Source organism: Tursiops truncatus, chromosome 10 (genome assembly GCF_011762595.2).
Source record: "Tursiops truncatus isolate mTurTru1 chromosome 10, mTurTru1.mat.Y, whole genome shotgun sequence".
In the NCBI taxonomy this organism is placed as follows: Eukaryota; Metazoa; Chordata; class Mammalia; order Artiodactyla; family Delphinidae; genus Tursiops; species Tursiops truncatus.
In genome coordinates this window covers 50,232,517-50,256,530 of record NC_047043.1, presented here as the reverse complement: position 1 = coordinate 50,256,530, position 24,014 = coordinate 50,232,517, and the positions used below count along the sequence as shown (strand labels likewise).

At 34.4% G+C, this 24,014-nt stretch overlaps 1 protein-coding gene across 1 annotated transcript in view; it reads right to left on the bottom strand.

Annotated features, from left to right (window-relative positions):
* STT3B (STT3 oligosaccharyltransferase complex catalytic subunit B) overlaps positions 1–24,014 on the bottom strand; it is a 98,046-nt gene that overhangs the window by 10,480 nt on the left and 63,552 nt on the right. The window contains exons 4-12 of the mRNA XM_004317622.4: positions 19,080–19,145; positions 17,356–17,455; positions 9,058–9,156; positions 7,777–7,923; positions 6,479–6,527; positions 4,939–5,093; positions 2,336–2,547; positions 907–1,094; positions 11–182 (exon numbers count right to left, since the gene is read on the bottom strand). Coding sequence (XP_004317670.1) covers positions 11–182; positions 907–1,094; positions 2,336–2,547; positions 4,939–5,093; positions 6,479–6,527; positions 7,777–7,923; positions 9,058–9,156; positions 17,356–17,455; positions 19,080–19,145 — 1,188 coding nt within the window. The remainder of the gene's footprint in view (positions 1–10; positions 183–906; positions 1,095–2,335; positions 2,548–4,938; positions 5,094–6,478; positions 6,528–7,776; positions 7,924–9,057; positions 9,157–17,355; positions 17,456–19,079; positions 19,146–24,014) is intronic.

Below are 24,014 nucleotides of genomic sequence, written 5' to 3'. Positions count from 1 at the left end.
AAATTCTTACCAGTGCTATGTGGCTGTTATTCCAGGTGTTATTATCCACCAAAGTAGTTCTATTAGCCATCCCAGCTATTTGATAGCCATAATCCCACCAAGACATCACTCGGGCATGTTCATCTGTATTTTGCCTCAGCCAAAAGTAAGCTTCTCTAAAATCATCTAAGATATTCCTGGTGCTGAAAACAATCACAATATTCTTTTAAATGATATCTTGGAAGTGTGAAGATGGTAACTTAAAACCTTGAGGTGCCAGGCCACTAAGTAATTTCATATTTTAAGGATGGTAGTTAAAAGCCTCCATGGTAGGGAGAAAAAAAAAAAAATCAATGGAGAGCTAGACTAGTGCTTCTTAGACTTTAATATGCATACAAACCACCAGGCCATCTTGTAAAAAAGCAAATTCTGGTTTAGTAGTTCTGGGGTGGAGCCTGATACTGGGCAAGTCTAATGAGCACCCAAGTGAAGCAGAAGCTGGAGTGGGAATGCGGGGTTGCAGTACATAAACCAGCTGTTCTTAAACTGTAGCTGTATCAGATCACCAGGGGGGCTTATTAAACCACAGATCACTGAGTCTCACCCCCAGGTTTCTCATTCACACACTGGGGTGGGGTCAAGAATTTACATTTCTAAAGGATTTCCTGGTAATGATGATGCTGTGTCCAAGCACAACACTTTGAGAAAGACTAATGTGTATGTTATATATGCAAAGATATTTTGGAAAAGAGCATGAAATACAATGATTATTACCACTTCTACCAAAGGGGACGGGCAGGGGAAAGGTCACAAGAAAAGCACAGCAGATTCAAATGCAGAGCTTCACAAACATCTTTGAATTCTATCTTTTGAGACAGGAAAAAAGGGTAGTTATAAAATCCTCTTGTAGTCAAGTTGTCTTCTTACCCGTCATGATTGTAAGAGGCCAGGACCACACTTGGGCTGGAGTAGGCATTGCTTGTGACCCAGGTACAGTGGACTGCAAACATCATCAACAGCATCAGCATCAACATGGTAACAATGCTTTTTATATTAGGACCTAATCCCTCTTCGGTTTTTTCCTGTTCAGTTACATGCTTCCTCACTTTACCTGCCTGAAAATGCAAAAAAAACTGATGAGACAAATTCATCATTTGACTTGCTTTCATTAAGACACTCAAAAGGGAGAAGGTTGGGAGAATGTTATCTATCAATTTAATTCTTTCAGAAGGAAAATGTATAACCATCAGGAATTCTCGTGTGGGTCATACAACATTTTCTAAAAATTATCAAGGTGAATTCTAAAGTCAAATGTGAATGAGAAGGCTTCCTGGAACTAAACCCAATCCAGGAGCAGGTTGCAGAGCAAAAAATCTCCAGTAAGAAGCTGCTTTCAAACTCAACTGTCCTTATGTTTTATGTAAATACAAAGGAGATAACCAAATGGTCTCATGCTGGCCACCTTTTCTTATAAAAAATCTGAATTCCTCACCGTGAAAACAGCAATATCCGGCTATAATCCAGACCATGTAGGACTTTAGTATAGGAAAAACCTGCATTATCAGAATCAGTTTTCTAATTTCAAAACCCCAAACCAACAGACTTGTTAAAATCAAGATTACATTTTTGAAAACAGAACAAAAACCTCACGGAACAGAGAACAGAACAGTCAGAGGTTCTAAATTGCAAGGCTAGTTATTAAGAAACCACAAAACAAAACATCACAAACACAAAAGCAGGTATGTGCCTTATTAGCACTAATCTGTATGAATAATACTGGACCTATCATAGTAAAGAAAGAAAATTTCAAAATTAATACATATACTGCGAAGTTCTTCATTGCTTATTGCTACTTAAAAATCTAGTTAATAAAGTTTACTATGTCATCCAAGACAAGTGCTCTGATTCTAAGTCTTTTCCACACTTGCACCAAATATAATCCTGCTCTGTTAGCTGAGAAGTTAAAAGTGAATTACATTATTATATGGGCCAGCCACCTAGTGCTAGCGAACTGGAGACTTTTTTTAAGGCACTTATTCCCCTCGTGAATCACTATTCAGTCAACCAAATATTTTAAAAGTTTACAGTGAATATGGACCTCAAGGATAAGCACTTTGCACATTGTTTCAGAAGGATTTATAGCGCTAAATTTTATGTAATTTAGTAGAGCACCAGCTTTCTGAGTGAAAAGACCAACCAGGATTCAAAATTTGAGGCAAGCAGTAAAGACCAACTAGAAATGTCATAGTTTGACTAAATTCTTGTTTAATCACCCTTCATAATATATACAAGTTCTTACTGTGGTGGAAAAATAAAACACGTAAAAATTTTAAAGGCCTTACTTTAGATTTCCCACCTTATCATACAAATTTCCTGGGTTTCTCTTGTCATCCTCATCACTGCTGTCCTCCACAGGTGGGTTTTCCCTTTTCATGTCATCCCCCAAATAATGCTCAAAAACATTTGAGAATGCAATTGCAGACAGCATACAGACGACTGGAGTCAAGGTCAACATCAGCCGCACCATCACGCCAGCAAAGTAGACAGCACTGATGGCATACAGAGCAACTGCAAAGACAAGTTCTCTCGTAACACTTCAGAAGAGAAAAGGGTCCCTGGAAACTCCACTAACTATTTAAAACTATTTAAAACAAAATCTAAAAACAGACAAACATCTCATAAAAGGGCTGTTTTATTTATTTATTTACTTAAAGAGGAACTTTAAAAAAAAATAAATTTATTTTATTTATTTTGTTTTTGGCTGTATTGGGTCTTTGTTGTTGCACGCAGGCTTTCTCTAGTTGTGGCAAGCTGGGGCTACTCTTTGTTGCAGTGCACAGGCTTCTCACTGCGTTGGCTTCTCTTGCTGCAGAGCACAGGCTCTAGGTGCGTGTGCTTCAGTAGTTGTGGCACGTGGGCTCAGAAGTTGCGGAGCATGGGCTTAGTTGCTCCAAGGCATGTGGGATCTTCCTAGACCATGGCTCAAACCCGTGTCCCCTGCATTGGCAGGCGTATTCTTAACCACTGTGCCATCAGGGAAGCCCTAATTGTTTTTGAATTGATAATGCTAACCAATTTAAAAGTCATATTTAGAAATTATAACTAGTGTTGACAAAATAAACACTGCATATCAACAGTTTAGAGAAGCGTATCATGTTTCAAGTTTAATTATAGCTACTATGGGGAATGACACAATTATTTGTCAACAGCATCACATATTAGAAAAATACATTAACTGACAGATGAAAACATGTTTGGTGAATTGTATTATTAGGCACAGTAAGTTTATAGAATCAAAGTCTATGAAAAGTCTGTGCCAGTATCTGGCATAAAGCCTGCTTTAAAGTAAGAATGGGATGAGAAGAATATAATTTATTACCAAAGGAGGAACTTATAAAGTTATTGCCAAGAAACTTAAAAAACAAAAATTGGAAGTAATTTCCAATAGTCAAAGCTTTCCAGATAATGTGCTCACCACAAGGAAAGGCTCTATCATTTCTGGCTAGAGGCTATATGACTTTACAAAGTTAATGAGTCATTTGGGTGCCTATCTCATTTGAAGCTAATTCACATTTTTTTTCCTGACTAAAAAATACATTTATTATACCATATTGTTTATCTCAATGGATTTTTATATATGCACACACCTATGTAATTACCACCCATATCGAAATACAGAACATCTGTATACCTCCTCAGGAGAATCCCTCATGCCTCTTCCCAGTCAATAACTGCTCCCCTCACCCCCCACCCTTTTTTACCTTAAAAGTCCAAAAAGGTAATCACTATTTGGACTTTTAAAGCAATAATTTAGTTTTCCTTATTCTTAAACTTCATAGTAATGAAATTATATAAAAATGTTCTCTTTTGTACTGGTTTCTTTTAATTACCCATGCTATTCTTTTATTAATTGTTGTGTTGTATTCTACTGTACAAATACATAATCTCTTTATCCTACTGCTGATAACCTTTGGAATGTTTCTAATTCAGGGCTATTATGGATAAAGTTGCTATGTATATACTCTTAAACATGTCCTTTATGGGACACATGCACTTACTTCTCTTGGGTATATACCTAGGATTGGGACTGCTAAGTCATGAGTGGGCAATATGTCTAAGCTAAAATCTTTTTGAATGATGCAATATTAACATGGCCTTATCCAGAGTCCACTGACCTATAGAAACCAGAAAAGAAGGAGTGTCATCCTTTGGTTAGAACCTATGCAGATGCTATTTTATCTCTCCTGACTTCACTCTGGAACAGTAACTTTTGAGTGTCTCTAATGGTCCAGGACCCCTACTTGCACAAACTATTTGCTTGTGTGACCCTGTGCATATTACAAAGCTTTTTCAGTTTCAGGTTTTATCAAATGCAAAACAGCCACAGCATACTTCTTGTGATGACTGAATTACATAAAAGTGTTTGGTATCTGTTTATTCTGTCCATTTATATTTTGAATGTCAGATCCTAAACACTGCCTTTAAAATAGTTTGTATATCTAAGTCTTGTAAGTTGGAAATTACACAAATCAGTCAAGAGGGTGTTACTTAAAGGTGATTCTTATTCCATTACAAAATGTACTTTTGCACTGAAATTTGGATCATGGATGCCCCTGCAAACTTCTTCCTACTTGATTGGATTTAACTGAGAAAATAAAGTCAAGTCTATTCTGTCAACAGTTATAATTTCCAATTCTCAGCCACAGACTATAATTACATTAACCTCTCAGAAAACAATAAATTGAATGAAAAATTTATATACCAGTCCAAAATGAAAAGTTAATAATTAGAGTATATATAATGCAAATTCACTGAATTTTTCTTAGTTAAGCACTTATGCAAAGTAAGAGCAAAGTTTATCTTAAATACGCATAGAGTCAAGCAAAGAAAAATAAAACTTTAAAGTGCAGTGATAATCTCAACAAAAATAAATCAAAGTACTTATTAAAAATCTCTTACCAAATACTCTTTCATCGTTGATATTTTTAATGCAGAACCACAGGCCTGCTGGGAAGGTACACACAAGAATATGTAGATCAAAGAAGAAAGATACCCAAGTTGTAGGTTGATGCTCAGACACTGACGCAATAATTGGAATGTGTATTTTTGCATACCTGGTATTAAAAAAAGTTAACATTATTTAAAAGTAAATGATAAAACAGGAGTTCCTTTTAGATGACTAAACTTTCTCTGATTGTAGATATGGTTCCTATCCCTACCTCTTCTTGCTTAAAAGTATATTCCAATGTAACCAGCTAGAGTGGAAATAATTCTGATATACACTGGTAAAACCAAAACCAATATGCCCCTCCTAAAATCAGAATTATCTAAGGCCAGTTATAAAAGTGTTGGCTCTGACTTCTAACACAAAAATCTTTGCTCAAATAGTAATTTGTTTTGCAGTTTTAACTTAGTACTTTTCTAAGTTTGCATCAACGAGTTTCACTATCTTCTGGACTTATTACTAGCAGAAATACCTTATCCGATAACATATCATATTGCCACAATACCTTTCTTAACAAGGAGATGGCACAGAGGCTGGTGAGGGAAATGGAAAAGACAGGACAAATTTTCCCTGAAATTCCAAAGTGGTCAGTTAAAGTCTGAAAGCAAGAATAAGTATGACTAAGAAAAATTTAACCTAGGATTTTAACCTAATCAGAATAACTAACTTCTACAACTGGGGTTTTCCCTCAAACTCTGGTGATGCAAAGGCTGATCTCTGGAAGTTTGTGTCTATTAGCTTCAGCCATTCATACATAATTTGCTTATGCCCTTTAATCAGTCATGGGCAGGAGCCCTTTTGGTATCACACCAAAGGGCAGGCCTGTTCAATAAATTGTGGTAGGTTTTTTATTCGGCCACATGAAGAGTAACAAAAAAGATGGAATAGCAGAATCAAGGGAGAGAAGTAAATTATCACCAAGAGATATTTTCTTATCCTTAGGAAAACATTTCTAGAGATAAAAAATTATTGAGCTAATTTAAAACTAATTTTTTTTTACTAACTCTTTTTATAATAGCACTCTTAAAAAGCATGACAAATATTCTCTAGTATATTTGATAGGTTAAAAAATATCAAGAAACTTAGATAATGTGGTATTAAAAAGAAAGTTAAATTTTTCTTCATATCTACGGCATACAGATGCTATAACATAGCATCTATCCTTAATGATTAAAAATTAAATATTACTAACAGATGGAAACTTTGAATACATTGGTAAAAACAAAAATCAATTACTAAAATGGCACACGTTACCTGAAATGTTTTAACAAATAAAACTAAAATAAGGAGTTGCCCATGAACAGAAATGTGACTTACATAATCACACTAAAGGTGAATTCCAAACAGGTATTATAACAGACAAAATACAACATTTACTAAACTAGTACATGCTAGATACTTTAGAAATGTTGCCCAGGTATTGACAGAGATACTAATAAAGAACAGACAACAAAAGGAAAATAACATGAGGGCAAATAACTTATCTGCACTTACCCAGTATCCCACAATGAGTAAAACCTGCCACTCCACGGTGCAATGTAACCTTGGAAGGAAAAGTGTAGAGGAAATTAATCTGCCTTTTCACTGTTTTTATGTTTATTGATTATTATGGATTAATTTAAGCTAATATTAAAAGAATTCTTGTTTTTAAAAAAATAGGTGACAAGGTATTTCACACAGCTGGCAGTCAGATAAAATAAGATTAGGGATCAAATAAAAAAAAATCCATGGACATTACATTTCCAGAGAAATACAACAAGTTGACAGATAAAATTGTAGAACGTTTTCCAATTCTCTCTTAAACCTCTAGTTGACTAGTAAAATAAAGCTAAGGTATTAAGATAGCATTGGATAATTTTAAAAAGTGAGGTGTCCAGTATGCCAAATTTAGATAAATTACAAAGATGATTTTAATTTTTTAAAAAATTTATTTATCTTTTATTTATTTTTGGCTGCGTTGGATCTTCATTGCTGCGAATGGGCTTTCTCTAGTTGTATCGAGCGGGGGCTAATCCTTGTTGCGGTACACAGGCTTCTCATTGCGGTGGCTTCTCTTGTTGTGGAGCATAGGCTCTAGGCACGAGGGCTTCAGTAGTTGTGGCTCACAGGCTCCAGAGTACAGGCTCAGTAGTTGTGGCACATGGGCTTAGTTGCTCCACAGCATGCGGGATCTTCCTGGACCAGGGCTCGAACTCGTGTCCCCTGCATTGGCAGGTGTACTCCCAACTACTGTGCCACCAGGGCAGTCCACAAAGATGATTTTAAACATTCGTGCCTTTTATTCCTGTCAATTAATTCTTCATGATTTTATGACGTAGGCTGGTACATTAATTTGACATACCTTCAGAAAGAATTTGACTTATTTCTAGGGACTAGTAGAGTCAGGATTAGAAATTAACTCAGAATCCAGAAGCAGACTGAAACTTATCTGGTTGACTGTTTAAAATCAGGAGATAGAGTATATGTACACAAGGGAGGGTAAACCTGCACTGTTAATACTGGAAGCTTTGAATTTTATACATTTTGGGTCTATTCATCCATCAAGAGAAGGATGTTTGAAAGTGGATTTATCAGAACCTGAAGCAGCAAAATTAAGATACTGTTAAAAAAAAAATCAAAATTTGTACTGCTATTCACATTTTAGAACCTTTGACTATTATTTTCATAGTTTGTAAAGAAACCACAATATTTGAACTACTAGTATAAATGCAACATGTACAAAATTTGAAAAAGAATTATCTTTTGCAATAACCTAGAGACAAGATTCATATCCTACAGGTGATGACACCTACCTGTATAAGTCAAATAGATGACACTAAGGAACACAGCACCTGCAGCTAGTGATACACCCAAAAAGAACAGGGTCTGGAACTCTTGTTTTGTTAATCGGTCTCTCAGATACTGCAAGAAAGCATAAGCTTGCAGCAATGCAAAGACACCTGATTAAAGAAAAGGTTCATATAAGTAATCAACAAAGCATTTTTACCAAGGACATTTACAAACGTTAATTTGGAAGACCTTCTTAGAATACCTTGTACCATTCATATATCAGAGACTAGTCATTTGATCTGACATTTCCTTTGTCAAATGACAGTTAACCGATTAATACACCCAAAAAATTGTGTTACATATTTTTTCCAAAATGATCAGACTCCCCATACATGGACCAGGCAAGAAAAATCTCATTTCAGTAACTGAAGCCTATTCAGCACATTAAATTCCACCCTTTGTCCCATATTTTAGCAACATGTTTTCTAGGAAAAAAAATTTAAAAAATAAAGAAACATCATTAAAAAAAATAATTATCAGATTTACTGAAGGATACAACTGACCTGGATCAGAAGAATCCTGATATATGGTTACTGTTTATAGTTGGGTGGGGGATGGAGATGGTTCAAGATTCTTACTGAGAATCTGATGATAAAAGCTATGGAACATCATCTCAGAAAGTTAAATATACTGATATTTATAAAATGCTACAAACAAAATAACTACCCACAGACTTCCTATGGATCATGCACCTTGTGTGGAGAATCTCTGATAAAGTTTTATTCACAGATCTCCCACTGTATCTTGTTATTTGTGACCGAGATTAATGATGGCAAAATGCTCTGCTTTAGGGAGAGAAATTATATGACCTTATAATCAATATGAAAGCCATTAATTCCAGTTAGTAGATATGGATAAAATATCTTAGTGAGATGTATGGAACATAAAAATGAAATGTTCCATCTAAATTTGGTAAAATGAAAACTCAGTGATACAGTAACTCAGTGTACAGCTACACTATTTAATTTATACAAAGCAAATGTTACTTAGTGTTTGCAAAAAAGGATGTTTTGCTTTTTCAAAACAGTCACAGCTGGCAAGATAAGCACTTTTAGGCGTACAGTATCAGAAAGTCTCGATAAACTCTATGATATTCATATTTTATAGTGGTGATGTTTTAGAACCAATACGATGAAAATTAAAAACAACGACAAAACCCCAAAAGAACCCTTCATTCCACTGAAGATCGGCCAGTCATACCTTCACAGATTCCTTAGAAGAAACAAAATAAATATTTTTCATACCTGCAGCTGCCATGTGTTCACTTGTTCTGATTGGCTGGAATCCCACAAAGGGTATCTGCATGGATAATATTAAGCCCACAATATAGAAAGTGCTATATGCTATAAAGACAAAATAGGAAACAAGGATAATTTACTACTACCAATAAGTACTTCAAACATAAATATATACACAACTCATATATTTTTAGCAAAGTTTTAACTGAACTTATTTTAAGAATAGAATATTGAAGTGACTATTGTATTTGATACATATTTGATGGTTAATCATACATTATAAATCGTGAAATTCTTTCTGCCATTTTAAAAAATACTATTTTAAGGAGACTGGTGCTGTTTTACTCTCCTGAAAATGGAATCAAGTTTTTTTTCAATCTATCATTAATAATCAATGACATAACCCAAGAAGCTATGTAATATATAAGTAAACACCATTCCTATTGGCATTAACCCATAAATAAAGTATGCATGACCAAATGAATACTTATCATATTACGAATAGCTGCTATTGTCTCAAAAGCTTTTAAGTATTCACACCCTATTTATAATCTCCTAACACTTTTGTACAGTACTTAACCAGTTTAAAAAAAAATCTTATGTCTATCCACTAAGTTTTATGTGATTAAAGAACAAAAGAACTAAGTACACAGAAGTCAAGCCATAAAACAGACTAGTTACTGAATTTATTAGGATCTAATAAAGGAAACTTATTTGCTCTTGGCACTGAATATACTATATATTATTCTCGGCTTATATCAACCTAAGTGTATAGGTAAATTGGGGAGGGGCTACAATTTGTATAACAGACTTATTTTTGCATTTAGGGGTTCACAGATCACTACCAGACAAGCTGATTACAGTGAAAGTATTTGGAATCACTGTAATTAAAAATTATTTAGAAATGGAGTTAAAACTCATGTAAAATAGTTAATGTGAAGATTATTCCATTTATAAAGCTTACTCACATACTTTATGAAGTACAGTCAATATTTAGTTGTTGGCAAATAAAATACTCTATTAGAAAAAAAAACTGCAAGAGAACTGTTATAGCAGGCATATCTGTATGCTACACATTGTACAGCACAGCATATGCTTCTCTTCACTCAACTCAGCTGAGAAAGAATGCTTATTTGCTTTTAAAAGAAATCCATTTATAGAAGGTAAATTATGTGTTAATGGTTCAAATGTTAAGTTGCCTTCCAAGCTGTCTGATGAGAGATGACTACAGTGTTAGAAAAAGGATAAGAAGCTTAAGTAAATGTAATAGGAAGGACCAACGTATAAAGTTTCTGATGACCTAAAGCTAATAGAGAACCAGTTGTCTAGAGGACGCTGCAGAAGTAACACATCCAACAATGTACTTTCCGGACATATTAATGTTGGAATACAATTTCCCTCAATAAGACAGCTGAACACAAATGCAATAAAAGTTAAGTAAATATAAATAAGAATTTCTATGTCACATATATTTGAACTGCCAACCAATTTGGTTGATGGGTTATCTAATAACAGTATGTTTCTTTAACAAATCAGTCTGTGTAGACACCCAGACGAAGAGTCACAGAGGCAGAATTAGAAAAAAAATGGGAAAAAGGTCATTGTGTGACCTTGAACAACTACTTAAAACAAAAGTTTGTCTCCTCGCGACAGAATGAGGAGTTTAGACAACATTTGTAGATCCCTCCCCTCTTCTGCCCCAATAATAATAAGCTAAGATTCTATGATCAACAGGTCTTTTAGACACCTAGAGCTGAGAAATTAAACCCTGGAGAAATACTGAACACACAAAGGCACAATTAGAGGGGCTTCCCTGGTGGCACAGTGGTTAAGAATCCGCCTGCCAATGCAGGGGACACAGGTTCGAGCCCTGGTCCAGGAAGATCCCACATGCCGCGGAGCAACTAAGCACGTGCGCCGCAACTACCGAGCCTGTGCTCTAGAGTCCGTGAGCCACAACTACTGAAGCCCACACGCCTAGAGCCCATGATCCGTAACAAGAGAAGCCACCGCAATGAGAAGCCCACACACTGCAACGAAGAGTAGCCCCCGCTCGCCGCAACTAAAGAAAGCCCGCGCACAGCAACAAAGACCGCCCGCGCACAGCAACAAAGACCCAACGCAGCCAAAAATAAATAAATAAATAAAATTAAATTAAAAAAAAGAAGTAGGTACACTAGAGTTCAAGTTAATAAAAAGATGAAGATGAGTTCAAGAAAAAGAAGTTCAATCTCGGCAAACATAAAAAAGGCCAGGTGGGACTTTAATTTGTAAACATTACTTTGTAAATATAGGTTAATGTCAAATAAATCTGAACTAACAGAAACAGACAAGTTCTCAACAATATTTTACCTATAAACATTCCTCTATCCAAATTAACCTCATTTATACCTACTTACATGCACCAATGATACAAAGCTGATAAATGTGCTATATGCAATAATCCAAAGATAACCATTTCCTTTTCAGAGAATTGGATTCATGTCTTCCCTATTTTTATCTTTTTTGGGTCACTGATACTGAGATGTTTACATAGGGGGATATATGTTCTACTTCACAGCACTCTTTAACACACCAATATTTCCATTGTTAAAGAAATGACAGGCCCCAAATGGAGTCACCTGGGCTAAAATCAAAACTTAATTCATAACCTTAATTGCAGTCACAACCTTCCCCAGGAATGCAATCCTAACTGGTCAATGTGGAATTTTCTGGTCAGCACCAATGAGGTAATTCTTTCTAAACCCCCCCGCACCAAAGAAAGATGAGGTAATCTGACACATAGACCCTTCCCTCCCCAAAAGGTAGGTTACCTAAGCCTGAAAGGCATTTCTGTTTGTGAATTTCCTTGTCTTGCCTATAAAAATCTTTCCCTTTCTGAGGCTCTTTGGAGCTCCTTTCTACTTGGCTAGATGTGATGCCACTCAACTTATGAATCATTCATAAAGCCAATTAAATACTTAAAATTTACTCAGTTGAATTTTGTTTTTCTAACACTATTAAATTCAGGACTGCCTGCCAAGTAAAATAAAATGTCACAAGCTCATCTTGCTTTTTTTAATACTGCCCTTCTTCTTGAACCTGTAAAATTAGATATACATCTCCATACCTCAGTTTAAATCCCATTTACAAACCCATGTTTTAAAACAAAGAAAAAAAGAATTAGATATACTTGAGTATTAAGAAATAGTGAAGTAACTTTCAATTCTTAAAAATAAACACAATCTCCACTGCAAAATGAAAACAAGTTTTTCTCCAGTCTTTATACCACAGCATCAAACAGTGTGTTTAAAAATTATCTCTTTAATTAATTCATTCAAATATTAAGTTTATGTCTATCATGGTCAAGACTTTCTAAAAATACAAAATCTTATTAAGATCAAACCTATCGTCTAAGAGTTAGATATGTAATTAGGAAAATCAGAGATGTACACAAATAACCACAATACAATGAAGCAAGTACATGTGACATTAGTGGAAAAACCCCTGGCTCTATAAAAATTTAGAGGGAGAGAGCTCCTCTTCTTGACATGGGCATTGAAGAGGCAGTTGACAACACCCGTACCATTCTCTAATGTTCTCAAAAGACCTCAACAATACAAACACATGGCAATCATTCTCCACCAATTCTTCCTCCAGATTCTTTATGAAATTTGACCAAACTACTATCTACATCTATCACAACCTTCTATCCATCCATCTTAACCTACTTTTCTCACCCTTTAAAGCAGATGAATAAAGCTTTCCATCAAAGTAGTAAGCTCTAAGAAAACGCACAAGACCAATAATGTAGTAAATCATTTATTACATCACGACAATGTTTATCACACTGCCATCCTGTGGAAGTACAGTTACTGGCCTTTGCTACAGCAGACCATACTTCCAAAGTGTCAGAATTCCCCCCAAATTACCATTAGGAAGATATATACAAGGTCTGTTATTCTGTTTGGTTATTTTTAACCAAAGAAAATCTCTTGGGTTTGGGACAAATAGTAATCTTCTGAAACAGAACCTAAACATCTTTTCACTCTTAAAGTACTTTATGTTTTTGGGGACTTCCCTGGTGGCGTAGAGGTTAAGAATCCGCCTGCCAATGCAGGGGTCATGGGTTCGAACCCTGGTCCAGAAAGATCCCACATGCTGCGGAACAACTAAGCCCGTGTGCCACAACTACTGAGCCTGTGCTCTAGAGCCTGCCAGCCACAACTACTGAGCCCGTGTGCCACAACTACTGAAGACAGCACACCTAGAGCCCGTGCTCCACAACAAGAGAAGCCACTGCAATGAGAAACCCACACACCGCAAGAGTAGCCCGCTCGACGCAACTACAGAAAGCCTGTGCACAGCAACAAAGACCCAACGCAACCAAAAATTTAAAAAAATTTTTTTTTAAGTACTTTATTTTTTTTTTAATCCAAGGGTATGGGGTGGGACCAGACTGATATAGAGAAGAAACAAACCACTGTCCTTGACTTAAGGTGTACAAATGAATTGTTCTATTAAATAAAAGGCACTGAAAGACCTGATTCGAGTTCCAAAAGAATGTCAAGTTTTCAAGAAGCACCTGCTGTTCCCCAAACTAACCTTTAAGTACCTTCTTAAACAACTTACGTTGACAGTACCCTTCATGCTTTTAAAGTACTGCTATACTTCCTTTTACTTAAATAAAGTTAGAAAAGGTTTTGTGAATATTATATTCCTGTTAACTTTGATCCACCATTAAATCACCTTACCATTTCTGAGTTGCTTTATCTCCTGGGTGATAATGAAAGGGCTAGCAAAATATTCCTTTGCCACCCCCTGTCTCTCTCAACCAAAACAGTACTAACCAAAAGAAACATAGTGAGGAAATACTTTAAAATTCAACCAATTTTGCTTTATTATTAACAAATATGATTAAAGGCTTGTAAGACTGTTGAAGCTTTTGACTAATAAAGATACTTTATTACGGCTTGATTACTTGACTACTGTGAATGCGGGTAAATAAGCAGGGTGAAAAATGCTAAGAAACTTGTATGAAATTAAAGCTCACAAGATTCCCCCCCAACACCCCCCAAAAACTAAAAATAAAAAAAACCCTCCACGGATTCTTCTCGACCAGCAGAGAGAAATCCAGTGACTAACTTAACAGATATACATAATGAGAAAAATAATTTTTCTTTTTCCAGGATGCTGTTCATTGCAAACTATGTAGAGAATGAGTCTTGTAAACTATTATTTTATAAGCTCTATTTGTAAAAGCAGCAAGAAGTGACTTGTTCAAAACACCTGAGTGGAGAGACACACAACTTTTAAAAACAGCAAATATACTTAATACTGATACCTAAAATGAAATCAAGGATAGTACAGCAGAAAAAAAACAAATAAATATAATTTGAAAGTATAAGATGATGTTCCTTGGTAACTTCCAGAGCTAAAGAGAAACAAGGAGGGCGGGGTGGAGAATTTGAACACCATGAAATTATCTAAGAGTTTGCTAATCTAACTTCATACACATCCATAACATCCCTAACCCATTTTATTTTTCTTCCCTCTGAAAAGCTCTTCTAATATTCTTATATTCTCAAGAGCCAACCAAAGCAATGTTAACTGTATGCTTTTCTAAAGTGACCAGAGAAATCCTATTCATCAAATACAAGGTCTTTTCTCAACTCTCATCCTACTTGATCTTAGTGCTAACACTTAAGAGGACTTGGTCACTGTTCATGCTTTAAACTTTTATGTAGAAAATACTCCCATTTGACCTCCTTAACAATGTATTTATCTGGCTACTTCTAACTCTTCCTTTAGTTCTTCCTCTTCCTGATTCAGGGGCATTTCACAAAAGTCTATCCCTCAATCTTCTCCCTAACTCTGTTCTCCTGATCATTACATTCTCAGGACCCCAATTTTTGAAATTAAACAAAGAAACTCTTAGTTCTTCCCCATAAGCATTTAACTTAAAATGTTTTTCCTTGTATAGTTCCAAAACAAAAAGCCAAGAGTTATTGTTTAATCTGTCATCTTCTTTTCTGGATTCCAATGATTGTTTACAGTGTTTTCAGGGTAAAGAGATTTATCATAGGTTGATATATTTCCCCAGTAAGGTATTTATTTACATGGCAGGCACACAGTTACAGTGATTTTTTTGCATTACGGGCTATGGAGCCAAAATATCTAAGTTCAGGCTTCAGCTCCATTACTAGCTACATGATTTTGAGCAAATTATGTCTTCTCTTGTTTCCTCATCTGTAAAATGAGGATAGTAATAGTACCTATCCTCACAGTGTGGTTATGAAGGCTAAGTGAGTTAAATACATGTGAAGAATTTAGGACAGTTTGTGCTTATATAAGAATAACTTGATACATACAGATGTACTATTTCAGTGGTGATTATTATGAAGTATGCTGAAATGGCTATAAATATAATTAATATACTCTTTTAAAAATTGATATAATTTGTACTAACAAAAAAAACCTTATCCTTTTAAAATGTACCATCGAGTGGTTTTTATTATATTCACAAAGCTGTGTAACTATCACCACTGTCTAATTCCAGAACATTTCCTCACCCCCAAAAGAAACCCCATACCCATTAGCAGTCACTCCTCTACTACCCAGACCCCTGGCAACCACTAAATCAACTTCCTGTCTCTAATCTGCTTGCTGTCTTTATGGATTTGCCAGCACTGGACACTTCATACGAAAAGAATCCTACAGCATATGGCCTTTTGTGTCTGGCTTATTTTACTTAGCACAATGTTTTCAAGGCTCATGATGTAGCATGTTATCAGTACTTTATTCCTTTTCATTGCCAAATAATATCCCATTGCATGGATATACCACACTTTATTCATTCATCAGTTGATGGACATTGGTTTGTCTTCACTTTTTGGCTATCATGAATAATTAATGCTGCTATAAATGTTACAGTACAAGTTTTCATGTAAATATATATTTTTTCTTTTCTTTTAGCTGTGGCCCACTGGCTTAGTTGCTCCGTGGCACATGGGATTGAACCCGTGTCCCCTGCATCGGCAGGCAAATTCTTAACCACTGGGTCACCAGGGAAGTCCCAGAGTCACAGTCTCCCTTTTAATATACCTTAAGCCCAAAGAATCCATGGAAAATTGTTACAGAAAATAAGACAATAAAATATTGTAAGGACTATAACGGAAGCATATAGTACACAGTTCATATAGACACATCCTAAGCAGTTACAAAGTAAATATATATTTTCAATTCTCTTAGGTATATACCTAGGAGTGGAATTGTGGGTCATATGGTAACTCTATGATTAAATTTTTGAGAAATTGCCAAACTACTATGTTTTTTAATCAAGTAAATAAGATTTATATCTTTTTGTTACTGTTTTCCAACATTATAATAATGGAATTATATTATTTTACTAAGACACTGGTTTCAGATCATAACTTCTCTGTGATTAGTTCAACCCATAAAAGTTCTGTCTCTCTCATAGAAAATGAGCTCTAAGATTTGAGACATCATCTATTATTAAGCATCTTATTCAAAAGATATGTTTTAAAACCTGCAGAGCAAATTAAAATCGTGCAGAGAAAATACGCAGTCTCTACTATGGTCCGAATGTTTGTTTCTCCCCAGAATTCAATGTTGAAAACCTAATGCCCAAGGAAATGGTATTAAGAGGTAGCCTTTGGGAGGTGATTAGGTAATGAGGGCTCCAAGGGAGCAGTACCCTTTTAAAAGAGGCCCCAGAGAGCTTGCTCATTCCTTCTACCAGGTGGGGACAAAGAAGGTACCAGCTGTGGAACAGGAAAACAGCACTTACAAGAATGTGAACATTCTGGTTCCCTGATTTTGGATTTTTTAGCATCCAAAGCTGAGAAATAAATTTCTATTGTTTATAAACTACTCAGTCTCTGGTATTTTGTTATAGCAGCTCGAATGGACTAAGACAGTCTGTTGTATATTATACAGAAAGAGCTTTCAAAAGTTTATTAAACTGTTAAGGATCCTTATCTCTTACAGTAAGCTGAATTTGAATAATATGTATATGTGAATGATAGAAATGCCCATTCCCCCGAATTAACAAAAAAGGTTGACAAATATTAAATCTAGACTAATTTCAACAAAAACTCATTAAGGGAAAGTTGGTAACAACATACTTAGTAAAAATGCCTGACCCTCCTTAATACAAAAAGCAAAAAAAAAGCAAAATAACTCTAAAATTATTTTTACCTCCTCATGAATAATACTAACCTAACAGAAATGTCTGTTCAATGAAAAGAACGTATATGAAACACCTCTTAGAAGTTGACAGCTATCAGAAGTCAAATCACTTACCTATGTAGACTCTTTTGCTGTATCTCTGCATTAGTAACAACACAAAAACATGCAGTGGAATAAGGTTGATAATAAACACATAACCACCCCAAGCAGAGACCTATGAGTAAAGAAATGCTAAGTTAAATAATTTATATATTTGCTTTTTAAAATAGATAAGTTTTGTGATGACATGTCATGACAATCTAAACATATAATAAGCAAATATAAACACAAGGATTTTTAGCAATTTTGAGATGCTTAAAAATGGATTTGTAACCTACAAATAACCTATTTTTCTTTATTTTTATTGATAAGTAAAACAACACAATACCATAAATCCAATACACTTTTATATATTCACTGGAGAAATGGTCAAATTAAATTAAACTTATAAGAACACTGAGAACAATATAATTTGTGAATTGGCAATAAAAAGACTGTCATGGAGACAGACTTTTAGAATATAGATCATCAATTTTTTAAAGAAAAAAAACCCTTTTACTCCCTCCATTTTTGATGATAAATACATTGCAAGAAACTTCACTAAGAATAAGAACAATGGATGTTAGCATTAGTCAACAACTAAAAGGAATACTCAGATGATCTGGATGTGCTTTGTGATCCTCAAGACAAAAGGTGCTACCTTGGGTATAAATTTCTTCCTACCAATGGATACAAATCAAGATCCCAGTTTAATGTTTAGCCTGTAGCACAAAATTAGAATAATTCTATTTACCAGACAATTGAGTATGTTATGTTCTGGTCTAAATCAATAAAGGTTCTAAAGATAATGTTTATTCCAAACCAATAGAATTTATTAAGTACATTCAGTAATAGGCAATAAGGTCTGTCAAGATCAAAGTTCTTGCATGTTCTCTAATAATTAAAAGCTTAAAAGAACCATTTGTACCAACAGTCATCTTAGGAGACTATATGTTAACATACATGTTCTAACAATGCTGCCCTTGTCTAAAACGTAGAAGAACAATTTATAAGAAATGGTCTTCAGTTTACAGTTCACATAAGAACACCGGTTTACTGCTTCAGTCATATGCTATTTTTCACCAAAGACAACATTACTTCGGTGGAGTTCCAGTTCTAACTGAAGGACTTCTGGTTATTTCCAAAATTTCAGTCTAAACTTGAAAGAGAATGGGTTTGCTATTATTGAGTACAACTGCACAGAATGTGCCCTAACCTTTAACCACTTTAAAAGGGGCATGGATAATATGGAAGTACAAATTCCATGACATTTGTTTAAGAAACAAAAAAAGTTACTTAAGATTATCATTAATTTTCAGCATAAGGCTACTATATAGGCTGTGGTGTGGGAAAGAAAGGCAGGAGATTAAAGAGGTAATACTGAACCCCAATTTTAAGTAATCTGTTGAAAAAAATTATGTTAAGTAGTTTACAGGTTAACCTAGAGAATGTGATCATTATTTAGGAAAAGTTGTACATTCGAAAGAAAAGTTTTTGTTTCACTTGCTGCAAGTATTACGTTTGAGGGGTTGAGTATTAACCCTCCCCACTAAAGTAAAAGTCCATACCAGGCCCTGAAGGTGGGAGTAGGGAAGAGAGTGGTAGTAAGGAAAGAGAATACATTAAACAAAAGATCTTAAAGACTGCAGGAGAAACGAAGTGGGGAAGTAGCCCTGGCTGAGAAGGGAATGATGAAGAGTCACTGATCCAGCTGCCAAAGACTTGTTTGCCCTCATGTAGTTTCAAACATGAAATCTTACCATATAGAAATATGACAAGCAGCAGCACATCGTCCAAAAAACTGACCCAGTTTTTACAGATTTTACCTAAAAAACAAACAAGCAACTGATATAATAAAGTTTATAAATGTTCCTGCTGAATGAAAAAAGGTTAAATGTTTAGTAAACTTGTATTACAAAAAGCAAAGATTATTTTTAAGAAAGAGTAATGAGGTTATACAGATACTTGGATCCACTTAATATATATTACATTTATAACACTGGACAGTAGTCAGACATTTTAGGAATAGCTTTGGTTTTTTTTTTTTTATTATACAGTTTTTAGTAAAAAGAATCATCTTAAAAGGAACAACTTCTATTTTTCCATTTGTAATAGTTTCTATCGTAAGATGATTAATATCAACAAACTAAGATTTTTAACTAATTTTTAACTAAAGAATAAATTTGCTCAGTAAGTCTACATTTTTACATGGTAGGTCTGCTTAGACATAACACCTTAATCTGTAGTTTTTCTTCATCTGAATGTGATCATCTATATCTCAATTATGAGCATCCATTTTTGAAAACTTATCATTACCTAGAAATTTTCAGATACCACAATCATATCTTCAATAAATTTATATTCTTAAAATTTCTAGAAGGCCTAATGATATGTCAGTAAAATTCTCAATTACTCTGAACTGGAAAGACAACGTGCAATAAATGAAGGTTCAAAAAGTTGAGAAATCTCTATTGTCTTAAAAAAACTAATCAAAGAGTTTACATGCTCATTTGAAAAATCAAAATATATTAGCACCTTCAGAAAACAGAATTTAAAATTCTAGAAACACAAGCTCTAAATACTTATGCCAAGAGCAAAGGGTCATCTTTAAGATGAACTGAGTAAGAAATGATAGATGTAAGTCCTATTATAGGTAATTCTGTATTAAACATTATAGGTAATTCTGTATTAAAAGAGTTATCTCCATGTTCAAATTTAACAGTATGCTTTCTATAGAGCTTATTTCAAGGAATTCTTTACTTTCAAAATGGGCTTCTATTTCTGTTAGTACATTAAAACAAACTACAAGTGACATCCAATCTTTGGGGAAATTGTAAAACAAACAAACAAACAAAAAAGGAAGGGAGGGAGAGAGAAAGAAAAGAAAACACTCTTAGTTTTACAGCACTTAGAGCTGTAAAAGACTTCTAACAGACTATGAAACACTGCTTTGAATTCAATGTTACAGTGCACATGTGGGACAAAATACACTCCAATCTCCTCCCCCAAACCATGCCAACTTTGAAAAAGTTTACCTTTGAACAGGGTCAAATAACAAGGTGGGTCCTATTCTAAGATGTGAATAGGGGAGGGAGTATATTAAAATATTGAAAAATTTTAAAGTGAGAAAATTACAACCCTGGAATTTGTGTTATAACTTTATTCATAAACTAAAAGCCACTGAATTGTATACTTTAAAAGGGTAAATTTTATGGTATGCAAATATTATTTCTCAAAAAAAGTCTGTGCAGTGCAGCTAAAACAGTGCTTAGAGGGAAACTTTTACCTTTAAGTGCTTATATTAGAAGAGATGGTCTCAAATGACTAATTTATAATCTAGAAAAATTAAAGCCAAAACTGAGAAATAAAATAATGAAAAGAGATAACCATGTTCATGCATCAGAAGACTTCATATTGTTAAGATAAGAATTCTCCCCAAACTATGTATAGATTTAATGTACTCCCAATAAAAGTAGAAATCCCAACTCATTGGGGTAGATGTTGATAAGCCAATTTAAAATTTATATGAAGCAAAGGACTAGGAACAGCCAAAATAATTATGAAAAGAGGAACAAAGTTAAATCACTCACGCTACCTGATTTCAAGACAACATGGTGATAGATATATAGAGATCTCAATAAAACAGAAGAATCCCAAAATAGACTGACGTGTATACAGTCAACCTATTCTGACAAGGCTATCAAGGTGAGTAATTCAGTGGAGAAAGGAGAGTCTTTTCAACAATGATGTTCGAATGACAGGATATCAATATCCTCCCCAAAGAGAACCTCAGCCCTTTTCCTGCACCACAGACCATAATCAACTTGAAACAGATAACAGATCTTAATGTAAAACCTAAAACTATTGAGTTTCTAGAAGTAAAAACATGAGAAAATGTTTGTAACTTTGGAGTAGGCTAAGATTTCTTAGATGACACACCAAAAGCAAGATCCATAAAAGAGAAAATGGTAAAGTAGACTTGATCAAAACTAAAAATTTCTACTTAGAAAGATGTTAAAAAAATAAAGACAAGCCACATACTGGGAGAAAATGTTTGCAAAACATACATCTATCTGATAAAGGACTTATTTCCAGAATATATAAAGAACTCTTACAACTCAGTAATAAAAAGCCGAACAGCCCAACCAAAACATAGGCAAAAGATATGAACAGACATTTCACCAAAGAAGAAAAGGAATGGGAAATAAGTACATGAAAAGATAATATTAGTCATTGGGGAAAAGTAAGTTAAAACCATGAGATACCACCACAAAACTGTTAAATATGAACAAACTATGTGCTGGTGATGCAAACAAAATAAATGCAACTCTTCATACTCTGATGAAGGGAATGCAAAATGATAGTCACTTGCAAAAACCATTTGGCAGCTTTTAATAAAATTAAACATGCAGTTATTTTACAAACCAGCAATCCCACACCTAGGCATTTATTCAAGAGAAATGCTAGTTTATGTCCATATGAAGAACTGTATGCAAAGATTTATAGCCTCTTTATTCATAATTACCAAAAGCTGGAAAACAAAATAAATTACAGCACATCCATACAACAGAATACTACTCAGCAATAAAATGTTACAAACTACTAAAACATGCAACAACATAGATGACTCTCAGAAGTATTATGCTACATGAAGTAAGTCAGACACAAAAGGCTACCCCATACTATCTGCTTCTATAACATGGCATTCTGGAAAAGAAACTCCCAGAGTCATACAGACAGAAATCAGATCTGTGGTTGCAAGTAATACGGGTTAAGGAGAGGACTGATTACAAAGGCACAGGAGGAAACTTAAAAAAAAAAAAAAAAAACCCACAACTATAGGAGGCAATATGGTAGTAAGTATTGTTCTAAGTACTATTCTATCTGCATTACCTCTGTTTTTGGTGACAGTAACAATAGAAGTAATAACAAACATGTACTCATCACTTTCTGTGTTCCTACAATGTTCTATACCTTTACATGCATTAACTTATTTAAACCATATGAGGTACGTACTATTATTACTTCCATTTTATAGTTGATGAAATAGATATTCGGGAGGTTTAAACAACCCTGAGTGATAGAACTGGAATTCAAACAAACAGGAAGAAGATCCAAGAAAAACAAAACAGTGAAACAAACTAATATTTGAAACTATAATCAAAGACAACTTTCCAGAAATAAAAATGATCAATATACATGTTGAAAGGGGTCACCATTACCAGAAGTGTCAACTTTGGGACATATCCTAGGAAATTCATTAGACTTCAATGCTATAGAGAAAAAACTAATTATTACTTCAGGATAAAAAGATCATGTTTGTTATGAAACACATAAAATTAGGTTCTTGACAATAATAAGCAAAATGATGATAGTACAACAATTCCAAGAAATTCAAGTAAAGAACAAATGACCCAGATCTTTCTATCTAGCCAAACCCTCATAAATGACACTATAAAAAACAGATTTAAACATGCGAGGACTTCAGGAATATGATACTCATGGGCCTTCCCTAAGGAGTCCAATTAGAGGAATACTTTCATCCAACTGAGAGATATCATGTATAAAAAATGTATAAATAACATTAATATACAAAATACTATGCACTAGTATATAGTATAAAATATATTACATACTTAATAACATGTATTACATGTTAATATATAACAAAAGCCATATATGAAAAACCCATAGCAAACATATTCAGTGGTGAAAGACTGAAGTTTTTCCTCTATGATCAGGAACAAGACAAGGATGCCTACTTTCACCACCTCTATTCAACATAGTACTTGAAGTTCTAGCCGGAGCAATTAAGCAAGAAAAACAAATATAAGGCATCCAAATTGGAAAGGAAGACGTTAACATCAGCCCTGTTCGCAGATATGATCTCATAGGGAGAAAGCACTAGATTCCACATACACAAAAAACTGTTAGAGCTAATAAATGAACTCAGCAAAATAGCAAGATAGAAAGTCAACACACAAAAATCAGTTGCATTTCTATACTCTAACAATGAACAATGCAAAAAGGAAATTACAAAAAAATTTCCAATAGCATCAAAAAGAATAAAATACAAGTCAACTAATGAAGTAAAAGACTTGTATGATGAAAACTATAAAACATTGTTTAAAGAAAACATAAACAAATGGAAACGTCTCATGGTCATTCATGGATGGGAGGATGACAATACTACCCAAATTGATCTACAGAGTCAATGCAATCCATATCAAAATCCAATGATTTTTTTTTTCTTTGCAGAAGTAAAAAACCCACCCTAAAATTCATATGGAATCTCAAGGGACCCCTAATAGCCAAAAGAATCCCGAAAAGAACAACAAAGACAGAGGACAAACACTTCTTGATTTTAAAACTTACTACAAAGCTAAAGTAATCGAACAGTGTGGTGCTGGCATAAAGACATACATATAATACACACAGGCCAATGGAACAAAATAAAGAACCCAGAAATAAACCTTTGCATATATGGTCAAATGATTTTCAATAAGGGTGCCAAGTCCTCTCAATGGGGAAAGGACAGTCCCTTCAGCAAACAGTGCTGGGGAAACTAGATATCAATGTGCAAAATAATGAATTTGGACCCTTACCTAACAGCATATACAAAAACTAACTCAAATTTACCTAAATGTTAGACCTAAAACTATAAAACTCTTAGAAGAAAACACAGGGCAAAAGCT